General features: G+C 44.7%; 1 protein-coding gene across 2 annotated transcripts in view; it reads right to left on the reverse strand.

Annotated features, from left to right (window-relative positions):
• Positions 1 to 13,318, reverse strand: part of SLC17A5 (solute carrier family 17 member 5) — a 402,583-nt gene that overhangs the window by 167,239 nt on the left and 222,026 nt on the right. For both annotated transcript variants that reach the window (XM_086926504.1, XM_086926505.1), the window contains exon 6: positions 9,527 to 9,645. In XM_086926504.1, the coding sequence (XP_086782630.1) occupies positions 9,527 to 9,645 (119 nt within the window). The remainder of the gene's footprint in view (positions 1 to 9,526; positions 9,646 to 13,318) is intronic.

The following is a 13,318-nucleotide window of genomic DNA, read 5'->3' on the forward strand; positions in this document are numbered from 1 at the left end:
ACCCTAGAGATTTCTGTGGCACCTCACGGTATGCAAACAGGCAGGGTGGGAGGACGTCCCACTTACGCCTTATGGGTTCCGCAAGACCCATAATCATGCCCTTTCGGGTTCGGTCGAACCTTTCAACCAACCCATTTCCTAGGGGGTGGTAAGGAGTGGTGAACTTGTAGGTTACACCACACTCCTGCCACAGTGACTTCATATACTTGGAAATTAAGTTGGTCCCCCGGTCAGACACTACCTCGCGAGGGAATCCCAATCGGGAGAAAATGCCAATCAGTGCTCGTCCCACCACGGGGGGCGTCACGGTCCTCAGAGGTATGGCTTCCGGGTGGCATGGTCCACCAAGACCAGGATGAACCTGTTGCCCATAGCTGTCTTGGGGTCATATGGCCCACAATGTCAATCTCCACCCACTCAAAGGGGGTACTGACCACAGGGAATGGCTGGAGAGGAGCCTTGTGCTTCCCCCCACTCTTTCCACTTGCCTGGCAAGTCTGACAAGTCCTGCTATGAGTGTCTGAACTTTTGCGTATTTGGGGCCAATGAAAGTGAGCAAAAAGCCTTTCAAAGCTCTTGTCCTGCCCCAAATGTCCTGCTAATGGCACATCATGAGCCAGTCCCAGTAGGAAGGCTCTGAACTTCTGGGGTACCACCAGCACACGGGCTGACCCAGGTTCAGCCACCTTAGGCTCACTATCCAGGAGTCCATTCTCCCAGTAATTCAAGTGTGACCCTGACTGATCACCTGCTGCCTGGCTTGCAGCCTGTTGCCACAAGCCCACAAGAGAAGGTCACTCTCTCTGCTCCTTGCAAAATTCCTCCCTGGAGGAGACTTCTTATTGCTGCCAATGAGTCTGCTCAGGCAGGTCCCTCAGTTCAGCTACTTGCTCCCAGGTAGGCTTTGGGGCATCCCCCTCAGGGTCTAACTCCTCCTGGGCCGTGGGAACTTCAGGGGCCGGTTTCCTCCGCCCGTGCCACTTCTCTCTTTGGCAGGGTCCTGGGCCTCACTCTCAGGCTCCAGGTCCTCTTGAGAACCCCTACTGGCTGACATTGACCGGGTGGTCACGCACGCCCAGTCAGGCAGTCCAACCATCTTCAAATGAGTTATTTTCTCCACCATTTCCGAAGGGGAGCTCTCCAAATCAATCCCCACAAATTGCCAACAGGCATGGCAGGCCTCACAGTTACCTGAAGAGTACCAGAGACCCCCCTCACTCAAATGGGAACCTGAGCCATTGGACAATGACTCTCTGTGTTGTCGGCGGCAACAACTCAGCAGAATTCATGGGGAACTACTTTGGAGCCCTTTGCGGAACTCCTTTTGTTTACCCTTGTCCCCCCCACTCTTCTGCTGGGGACCCTGCCCACCTTTGGCGGAGTCTCCCACGTGACCCTTGTGGACCCGGGAGCTCACCCAGCGATTCGCCTCGTCAGCAAGCTTCCTAGGGTTAGTCAGCTTGCTATCTATCAGATGCTGGCGCAGCTCTGGAAAACAATTATCAGACAAGTGCTCCCATGCAATCAAATCAAAGAGACCTTGAAAATCATAAACCGTGCTGCCCTTTACCTAACCATCCAATGCTCTGCTAAAGAAAGTGACATATTCAACTCAAGTACTGTTTTCTAACTTTTTGCATTTCCTGAACCTCTGCCTATAGAGCTCAGGTGTCAAACCTTATCTAGACATCAATGCATCTTTCATGTGGCTGTATGAATTGTGGACTTCAGAAGGCAAGTCTAACAATGTGTCCCGCCCCTCACTAAGGAACCTTCCCCAAAACCCGCTCCCCAATCTGTCTCAGGGACCCGGTGGGAAGATATGGCTACCTCATAGGCTCTGAACCACTGACCAATATCATCATTTTTGTAAAACTCCTTCACCACATCCTTGGGAATATACATTCTACTTTTTGTATGTACTGGCGGTATACTGCCATCAGAGGGAGTAACTTCTAAACTTTTAGTTTTACACTCCAACTCCCTCAAAACGTTTTCATTCTTAAACTGCATTTTCTTTTCCTCAATATCTAATCTTCTATTTTCTAATTCCAGTTGTCTATTCACCTTGAACTTGGTCATCTCCATTTCATGCCTTCTTGATCTCTCTCTGCCCTCCAACTCCTCTGGAGACAGGCTCTTGTTAGAAGTATTGCTACCTGCAGAGGAAGGTACTCTCCTTCCTCCTAAGCCAAATGGCTCTGCCTGTTGTACAATTGCCTAGTCATCCCCCTCCTCAATTTCAGGGGTTTTCCTAGCTTCTACCCAGGCCCTCAGCGCCTTGTAGAATTCTTCTTTCTTGGTGCACCCAACAGTGGAAACCTTGAATTTCTTGCAAAAATACTTCAGGTGCTTTACTTTGCAGCATCCTAGCTTCTCTTCTTTCTATTCGCAATCAATAGAATCTATGGATTCTGCTCTCTACTACGACTGAATCAGGCATCTTTCAAAAATAGAACAAAAATCCAAAAAGGAATCTACCAAAAAGTATGTGGTATCGTTATGGTCTGCACTTACTAAGTAGTGTTCACCAGTCACTGTACATGAGTCACAAATGCAAATCCAGAATCCCTTCCGCTAGCCACCAATGTTACAATTGGGGGTCTCTAGTTGGCACCGGTAGGTACTTGTGGGAAATAGGGACCCTCTCCCCTAGTCAGGATAAGGGGATTACACCCCTAAAATAACCCCTGCTCACCCCCTTGGTAGCTTGGCACGAGGAGCAAGGCTTTATCTCAGAGGCGTTGTAAGTTAAGCAGTTGTGACCACATACAGTAACCCAGTGACAACACTAAAAATGGACACCACACAGGTTTTATATAAAAAACAAGTAGACTTTATATAGAGTTACCACAAGACCATAAACGACAAAAATATACAATACGATTACTTTAAGATGGTAGATTTAAGCTTAGTTCAGTTCAGTTCTCAGATGCGACACCCTGCGTCAATTTAGCTTAGGTTGCGTTGCGCTTCCACAACAAGCAATGTCACAGTGATGGGAAATGCGGCAAAGTTCAGATACAAAGAAATAAAGATGTGAAGATCTTCCAGATGCGGCACGCTTCTCGGGGATGCGAGAAGTTCTCGGTTCGATGCGTGGACTGCAGCGGCGACACCCTTACGATGCAACGGCAGCAGCTCCAGCGGCGACACTCTTCTCCCACGATGCATGAAGCTTCCGCTCGATGCGACAACCACAGTGGCGACATCCAAGATGCGACGGCAGCAGCTCCAACGGCGGCGCGCTTCTCAGGGATGAGAGGTGCTCTTGGACGGACTGTCTGCACCTTCAGCCGCACCGTGGTTAACAAGGACACTGTCCCTCTACCAGCGGATCCGTGCATCGACCCGGTACCGCGACTGTTTTGCGAATCGTCAAAACAATCGGACTAATCCATTCCCCGCAGCGGATCCGTGCACCGACTTGGCACCGCCTATTATTTACTGTTTTGCGACTCGGCAAAACACTCAGACCTATCTATCGCCGTTCCCCCAACGCGGGAATTACGAGAAACGTGGCCACGGCCACTGCTACCTCCGCCGGCCATCCTTACAGGACTCGTGGCGATTAACTACAAGCTTGTGACCCAGTTTGGTTACATGCACCTCTCTCCCCCGAAGAGGCGTATAAACATTTTCTCAACAGGCAATACAAAAATTAATAAGTCCTGATGATGATCTCCATATATTTTAGAGCGTGGGATCGAAACGTCGACCTTTTACAGTAGTTCTACAGTATAAAACAATGTGTATCTTTCACTGTATGTACTATTCTGGCAAAACACTTGTACTGTTGATCTAGAAAGTGTCCAGGTTGCTCTTTTTCTTGCCTGAAAAACCTCTTCTTACCTCTACTTCTCTCTCTAATCTTTTCTGTTATGTGGTAAAGCACAGGACTGTGCTCTTTTACATGTTTTGTAACGTGATTTACAAATATTCCTACATTGTTGAAATAAATTCCTTGTCCGGCTGGACTTGGATAAACATAAGCGGCTCATTAAGGCTTTGCTTATTATCTTTTTCCTTTATCTATGCATTGCTCTGGACCATTGTCTGCCTACAATAATCCACGACAAGCAATGTCAAAGTGATGGGAAATGCGGCAAAGTTCAGATACAAAGAAATAAAGATGTGAAGATCTTCCAGATGCGGCACGCTTCTCGGGGATGCGAGAAGTTCTCGGTTCGATGCGTGGACTGCAGCGGCGACACCCTTACGATGCAACGGCAGCAGCTCCAGCGGCGACACTCTTCTCCCACGATGCATGAAGCTTCCGCTCGATGCGACAACCACAGTGGCGACATCCAAGATGCGACGGCAGCAGCTCCAACGGCGGCGCGCTTCTCAGGAATGCGAGGTGCTCTTGGTCGATGCGGTGCAGTGCGACGGTTTCAGCGGCGACACCCTCCTTCGGAGTTGCGATGGCAGCAGCAGCGACACGCTTACTCTTTGCTGCGGCACGCTTCTCTCCGATGCAGTGCAGTGCGACAGTTCCAGCAGCGACACCCTCCTTCGGAGTTGCGACGGCAGCAGCAGCGACACGCTTTTTCTCGTTGAGTCATGCTTCCAGCTCCTTGTGACACGCAGTCCCTCAGAAGGCCCAAAACAGCAGCAGGCACTTTCAAAGAACTCTGGGGAGCTGGGGGGTGAAGTCTGTTGTCCCTGAGACTTCAGCAGGAGGCAAGCTCTTTTCCAAGCCCTTGGAGATCCTTCACAAGTTGAAAGCAAAGTACACAAAGTTCCTTTCTCCTTCCTTTAGCAGTAATGCAACCACTGCAGGCCAATCCTCCAAGCAGCACTTCAGCTTGGAAATAGTCTCTCCTCAGTTTCTTCAGGATCCTCTCCTCAGTAAAGGTTTCTTCTTGTAGTCCAAAGTGATCTAATTTCAGGGGATCAGGGTCCTAATATTTATACCCCAAAATCCTTTGTTCTCTGAGGGGAGAGAGGCCTTTGCGGAGTCCAAACCAGTTCTGAAGCACTCTGTTTACCAGACTTTTCCTTTCCTTTCACAGTGCAGGGCAGACACATCAGACGCCCCACAGGAGGTGGAGCCAGCATTGTGGAAGGTAAGTACAGTCCTGGAGCACTTTGTTTACAGGACTCCTTCTCTTATTTCAGTGTGCAGGGCAGAGACATCAGCCACTCCCCAGGAGGTGGAGCCAGCATTGGGTAGACAGGCACAGCCCTATTCAAGGTTCAGGTGCAACTCCTCCCTCCCATCTAGATGAAGATCTCTCTATTCACCACTGGGTGACTCAGCCTGTCTCTTGCAATCCCCCAGCCCTGTCACTCACAAAATCAGACAAAGGAATACACAACCTAGCAGAGGCAGGTTTGAATTGTTAGACAAGCAAATACCTACTTTCCAAAAGTGGTATTTGCAAACACAGAATGTTAAAACCAACTTCATTAAAAGATATATTTAATCATTCTGAGTTCATGCATACTAAACTCGAATTTCTACCATGTTCTCTGGGACAGTTAGGATTATAAAATGTAATAACTCTAACCGCCATTTCTGGCCTATGGACAACAGGTAGCCTTGTAATAGTAAAAAACGAAAATGGCTGTAATTCACTATTTGGACATGCCACCCACACCATGGCTTGTCCTACCTTATACTTACAATGCTCCCTGCCCTTGGGCCTACCTTAGGGGTGACTAATATGAAGAAAAAGGAAGGTTTAGGGACTGGCAAGTGGGTGCACTTGCCCAGTCAGCATGACTGTACCAGACTGCACGCAGGCTCTGCAATGGCAGACCTTAGACACACTTTACAAGGCTGCTTCTGTGGGTGGCACAACCAGTGCTGCATGCCCACCAGCAGCATCTGGATTTACACGCCCTGGACACACTCAGTGCACTAGACTAGGGTCTGACAAGTAAACCAAATAGCCAAACATGGAACCACTGATTAATACATCAATTTATAATAGGGAGCACTTTCACTGTGGCACTGGATAGCAGTGACACAGTGCCCAATGCATCTAACACCAGCAAAAATACAGGACGTAAACCCTAGGAGCTTTGCTCCCACAGCCTAGTGGCCTGCTCGTTAGCAGCCACCAACTGGAGGCCCCCTAGCCCCCATTGGATAACATTGGGCCTCAACACTCTGCATCCGAAAGCCCTAGTGCGGCTGAAGGTGTAACAAGAGTGCATAACTGACCCTGGGGTACCCCTAAGTCTAACCCCAGAACCTTAACTCCCACGGTTGATAACTTACCTTCGAACCAATCACTTGTTTTTCCACCTAGGATAACATTAACAATTTTCTTCCAAAACGTTTTTAAGTGTGGAGTTTTGAAATCTAAAAATATTCTTTAAAAATTGCACGAAAAACGAAAACTTATTTACTTACCTGTTTGCAGGAAATGTCCCAGTGCTGAATCTAGGTATCCAGCACTGAGTTAGAAAAGTAACGTAAAAAGTAACTTACCTGTAACCTACTGAAAAAGCCTATTCATTTCAATGTACTGTATTTGCTAAGTATTGCAACCTACTGCATCTCCTGTAAATCAAACAAAGCACAATTCTTATTGCATTTTCAAGCTGTTCTACATTCAGCAACTTATTACTGTAAAGTATTTCATGCTTACCTGTGGCAGGCTTGCTTGCTTGATTCTAAAATAAAACAGTATATTTTTTATACAAAAACAATTGGTCTAGAATACTTAACCCTCTAATGTTCTTTCGTCTAACTGAACTATTTTGTCTGATGCCCGATTGAGCTACCCGATTTAGCTATAGGGGAGTTGGGCTGTGGATTCTCTCCTTGGCCATCACCTACCCAGTCGGTCTTTAGACAGACTTCCTTTCATCTCTACGGTTGTCTCCTACCTCATCCTCACTTTCTCACCTCCCCTACCCCCCACTACTTTTCTCTCTCCTTTCTCTCCTATCCTAATGTATTGCCGATTATTTGATGTAATGTGTAATTGTTGATCTTTTTCTGTTATACTGTTGAACCACAAAGTTGAACTTCCTTTCGTCTTTCTTGTCGTCTCCTCCCTCACCCTCCCTCACCCTCCCTCTATTTATGTCTCTTCCACTATCCTCTCTCAATGTACTGAGACTGAACTATTTTGACTGTTGCCCGATGGAGCTACCTGGTTTAGCTATAGGGGAGATGGGCCGTGGATATCCCTCCTTGCTCACCTACCCAGTCGGTCTTGAGACAGACTTCCTTTCGTCTCTCCTTGTTGTCTCTTCGCTTATCCTCCCTTTCTCACCGCCCCCTCCACTACTCTTCTCTCTCCTTTCTCTCCTCTCCTAATTGTATTGCCTATTTTTTTGATGTATTATGTAATTGTTTAACTTTTTCTGTTACAATGTTGATTCTCATGTAAAGCGCTCTGATACCTTCGGGTCTAGCCAGTGCTATATAAAACTCTTTTAAATAAATAAATAAAGTTCAGTTCTTGAGTGTGAATTCATTTGCTGACTGAGTGTGTACATCAAATGCCTAACACGGTCTTCTGATGTTACCTTACTGCTCGACCACTCTACCACAAATAGAGAGTAAGGTCTATCTAACTTTAACCTCTGCCTATCTCTGGGGTCACCTGGACTCTATACACACTATACCTCATTTTGGTGTAGTATATATTGAGCGAGTTTCCTAAACTGCCTAGAAAAAAGGCTGGTCATTCAAGGGTGCTGGACATGAACCATAATGATTTCCAGGCCTCAAAAAGTCTCTGAACACCTTTGTGCCCTACCCTAATGACAGGCACAGTGGGATATTCGGCTGCCTTTTATCCTCTGCTCCAGAGCATTCAAACCTGCTGCTGTATAAACAGCCACCCACAACATGAACTTGCACACTTGCAGGTGATCCACTTCATTGTATAAATATTGTATAAATATTGTATATTTTATATTCTTTATTCTCATTTCCAGTTTTCTTCTTAATGTGGGGTGAGAGCATTTGGCAGGATAGGAGCTTCTAGAGAAAAGCAATTTTGTGAAAGTCTAAGATTCTTTTGGCTGGTAAAGTCAAGAAAAAAAAGACCTATAACCGAGCCTTTTCAGGAATGGCTCCGAGGATCTGGATCTCCCTTTCCCCCCGAAGTCAGGGCGAACCTTCAAAAAAGAAGTCAAAGGGCTACTGATGAAAAGAATTCTGCCTTAGTCTGGCACCGTCATACCTGTTGACTCTGGCCTAGCCACCTGGTTCACGAATAGGTTGGGCAATTCTAGAATTTGATTTTTGCTTGACTGTGTGTTTGCTTCTCCCTCACAAGATTGTTGGACAAGTTTACACTTTGATTTTGTCGCTTTGTTTATTCTATTTTGTATGCTTAGACCACTGTGATGCATAATCTGTATTATTCCCTTGTAATACATAATCTGTAAAGCGCTCTGATACCCTCGGTGGTCATGTACGCGCTATATAAAACTTTAAAAATAAATAAAAATAAATAAATACCTTACTTGTCTTGGGGTCTAGTAATGTTGGTGCTTATGTGTTGGAGGACTACAGGGCCGTGACTTTCACAGTGCAGGCAAATTTCATTGTCTGGGATAGTTGTGGTGCATTGCGCCATACAGGCTGCTTATATCTTTGTTAAGATTAGGAGTTGAAATCTGAACTCCGGAACTAAGAAACCATGGATGTCGCCTTTTTCCAAGACATATATTTCTCGTAAGTGAGGGAGAATACTTGACAGTGATTTGAGCACTTTTAACCTCTTCTGGTAATTATATCATAATCAACATAAGGTTCCTATCTTTATGTTCTGCATGCTAGATATTCACTTATCCTGTTCGGAGGTGGGGCAATCTCACCTTGGAACTCTTCTTGGCAATTAGGCATCCCCCGAAACACCATATAAAAAATATCCAAACTACATGGATGCACGGGCTATATTCTCCCCAGGTCAGCATGTGCCTAGGAACACCATATCTCCTGGATTGCAGTGAACCGTCACAATAGCAAGGTGCAGGATGAGGCATTGCTGTTGAATAATTGCATATATAATCATTTCTTGTAGGAGGTTAAGGAATAGCTGTTAATAAACTAATGCTCACGACATCACTTGTTTCCTTGCTATTTCATTGATATACTTTATTTGACTACTTAGGAGTATTGAAAAGATGTAACAAGGTCGGTCATTAGTCCTCCTGGGTAGGTATGCTGTGTATCTTTCTACTCCAATGACTTTCCATTGGGGCATGCCCACCAAACTAGTTAAAGAAGTATAACATTGCACAAAACTCTGTTCAACAAGGTGAGGGAATGTCGATTAGCATTCTTACTCCCCTTCCTAATTCCCAGTTTGGAAGTTAGAGATTTTTCGTACTAATTAAATTCATTGAGGCAATTTAGCTTTTCCCACACAAGTTTCACACTCGGTTATTTAACTCCTCTCAATATTATATTTTGGGATTCAGGGCTGGTCATGTTACTTCGGAGGTGCCAAAACCATACAGAAATCGAGGCTGTCTATAAAATGCCTGTGCTCTTTTTCAATAGTTTTAATGTAGCAGGACAAACATTTGTTTAAAAAAATGTACATACTTGAGTTTTAAGTGAAGAAAGAATATAGTCCCTTTCTGAGGATGAAATTGTGCGGTGAGTTTCAGGAGTATCGCTCACAAAGATTACCCACAAAATGAACCATAATATTCCAAACGCTCCTAAAAGGGAAACACACCAGCAATTATACTACTGCAGCAACATTAACAAACAAAGCGTTATTTCAAGAAGAACTGAGTAAAAAAGTTAAATCAAAGTCGGGCAAAGAATAGTAAAATTGATCATAACCTTGGAATCAAATCCAATGCCTTTCTGAATCTCAAAATATAATACGAGAAGTAAAGAACTCAAAAATGAGTGATGTTGATATGTAAACTCTTACACTCAGATTATAGTAAGAATTTTGCACAGTGACATTGTAGAGTGTGGCATTGGACCGAAATAAAGACATCTTTAAAAAGAAAAACAAATTCACAGTCCAAGACAAGGATTATATTACTTAACCTGTAAGCATCTGTTCTTGGCATGTAGTAATGTAGATTCACATGCTGTGCATAAGTCCGCCATCTAGTGTTGGACTCTGATGATTAAAGATGCATATCACAAACAAATTAATTCATAATGGTACAGTTAGTATCTAGTGATGAGTCTTGTATATATTCTAATTGTTTTTATGCTGCTCTCTAATGAGATTTTAATCATCAGGATAAGAAAACTCGCTATACTAGAAACACGACTAGCCCCTAATGGAGGTTTGCTCAAGAGTGTAATCTACTACTTTAATCCATGAATCACATAAACTTGGAATGTGAAGTAGTTTTATCCATGTGTTTTAATGTATGTCTTTTTATGACTCATCTATATCTATACTACTGTTATAAAGGAAGAACTTTGAACCTTTGAGGCGGGTAAACTCGGGAACCACAGCGACAATCCACACACCCGATACATCGTTGTAATCGTCAGGGTTTGCAGATGGACATAGGCTATATAAACTTAATAAATATACGTTATTTAAAAAATTTACAGAAAAAAAAGTAGTCCCTTGGAAGAAGGGCCGCCGCGACGTGCGTGCCCGACGTGAGGAGCATGGGGAGGAGCGGCGTCCAGGAGCGCGAGGAGGACCGGCATCCAGGAGCGTGAGGAGGACCACCGGACATGGCGCGGGGAGGAGTGGCGGACAGGCGGTGAGGAGCAGGGGACAGGCGGTGAGGAGCAGGGGACAGGCGGTGAGGAGCGGCGGACAGGCGGGGAGGAGCGGCGGACAGGCGGGGAGGAGCGGTGAGTGGCAGATGACGTAGGTTATTTATTTAGGAGCGGTGAGCGGCGGAAAAATGAAGCAAAAATGAAAATCGTGAGCAAGAGGACGCAAACGGAGCATTACAAAAGTGAGCCAAACGGTGCATTACAGGAGGAAAAAGTTACGTGTGCAGGTTACAAAAGCGTACATCGTGAGCAAGAGGAAGCAAAAGGAGCATTACAAAAATGAGCCAAACGGTGCATTACAGGAGGAAAAAGTTACGTGTGCAGGTTACAAAAGCGTAAAAAGTAAACAGAGGTATAGGAGGAAAAAGTGAAGTGTGCAGGTAGCAAGAGGAAGCAAACGGAGCATTAAAAAAAATGAGCCAAACGATGCATTACAGGAGGAAAAAGTTACGTGTGCAGGTTACAAAAGCGTACAAAGTAAACACAGAGGTATAGGAGGAAAAAGTGACGTGTGCAGGTAGCAAGAGGAAGCAAACGGATCATTAAAAAAGTGAGCCAAACGGTGCATTACAGGAGGAAAAAGTTACGTGTGCAGGTTACAATAGCGTACAAAGTAAACATAGAGGTATAATACTGCAATATATGGAGGAAGGCTCCGGGGACCTACGGACAACGTCGGGGCGGGCAGGGGGCCCTGAAGCCTAACTGGTCCCGGACAACGTCGGGACGGGCTGCTAGTGTTTTTATATAATTAATTCAATTTTTTTTTGCGAAATGCGTTTATGACTGTAAATTGTCAAATTAAGCTGTTGAAATGGAAATGGATTACAAAATGTTTTTGTTCGAAGACGTTTCTTCGAGTCACCAGGTTGTGTGATTGTTTTGCTGCAGGTGAGTGAGAATGGAGTCGTAGTAAGTATTAGAAATGTGATGTCGACTAATGTGAATTAAAGTAAAATAAACTCTGACCTACACAAATTTCCGGGGAGGAGGGAGGATGCATCTTAATCTACAGCACTACATGCCAAAAACAGATGCTTACAGTCTAAGTAACATAATCCGTTCATGGCATGTGTGCTGTAAATACATACACTGTGCTAGACTGTAAAGCAGTTCCTCTCTCTGGATTGTTGACGTGCTAGTACATATATACAGTAATGTTTTGTAAAAGTGTGTGGTGTGACCATGGTGCTACTTTACAAATTTTAGCAATGGGAATGTTCCAAGAATGCCATTGAAGTCCCTATTTTACGAGTTGAGTGAGCTTTAGGGGGAACAGGTAAAAGTATTTTAGCTTAAGTATTGCAAATTTGGGTGCATTTTACTATCCGTCTTGAAATCCCACTTTTAGAAATAATATTTCCAATGTGAGGAGTTGAAAAAGCAATATATTATTGAGGAGACTTTCTAAAAGTTTTTGTTCTGTCTATATAATACACTAGCAGCCCGTCCCGACGTTGTCCGGGGATGTATTGCTGTCGGCCAGTAGTATATTGTTTTGTAGGATTTCGTTTTGATAGCATTTCTTATCGGTGACAGGCCTGTGAAACGCTCCGATTCACAGTGCACTGCTGATGCACTTAAGAGTGCGCATTCAGTAGTGTGTGAACTGGAGTTTCCTACTTTATTTTTCCTTGCAATATTATATAGCGTGAACTGGACAACATGGCATGAGCACAATTTACATTACAGAAGAACACATTCATTTGTGGTAGGCACGGGGAGACAAAGCGATTTGCCTGGAATCACAGGATGTTCAGCTGATGCCGAGATTCGAACGTAGCTCCCCAGCTCTAAAGTTCGCAATTTTAGAACTTGTGGCAGGAGGTGTGTCTAAAAGTGTATGTTGGTGCTGGCCATCAATGAGAGAGACCTGTGCATTTTTCAAATGGGTGGTGAAAAAATATGAGTATCTTGCTGGAGATGTGGGCTGCCGTGCCACCAATGTACTTACCAGGGGAGGGTAAACACCCATTATTCCGCAACTTTCTTTCCGCATACCATCACTCCGCATACTTTCATTACGAAAGTACCATGACTCCACAATACCATTATAACGCATGGCATTACATTTTATATGCTTTTACCACGCATACATTTACAACATAATTCGTTGTAAATGCATGAATGGTAAAAGCATGTTTTTTTTTAATGTTTGGATAAGGTAAGTATGGGTATAGGGTTTATATGTTTTGGGGTACTGAGGTATATGTTTTGGGGTGTTTGGGTATTTTAAGGGTTCAGATATAGTTTTGGGTTATGGGGTACATGGGTAGTTTTAGGGTTTCGCGATAGGTATGGGTTTTGGGGTTCCGGGATAATCTTAGTGTTCAGGGCTAGGTTTGGGTTTTGGGGTATAGGGGTATTTTTAGGGTTCAGGGGTAGGTTTGGGTTTTGGGGTACAGGGGTATTTTAAGGGTTCAGGGCTAGGTTGGGTTTTGGGGTACAGGGGTATTTCTAGGGTTCAGGGCCAGGTTTGGGTTCTGGGGTACAGGGGTATTTTAGGGTTCAGGGGTAGGTTTGGGTTTTGGGGTACAGGGTTATTTTTAGGGTTCAGGGCTAGGTTTGGGTTTTGGGGTTCAGGGGTATTTTTAGGGTTCAGGGGTAGGTTTGGGTTTTTAGGTACAT

This window comes from Lissotriton vulgaris, chromosome 6 (genome assembly GCF_964263255.1).
Source record: "Lissotriton vulgaris chromosome 6, aLisVul1.2, whole genome shotgun sequence".
NCBI classification, from domain to species: Eukaryota; Metazoa; Chordata; class Amphibia; order Caudata; family Salamandridae; genus Lissotriton; species Lissotriton vulgaris.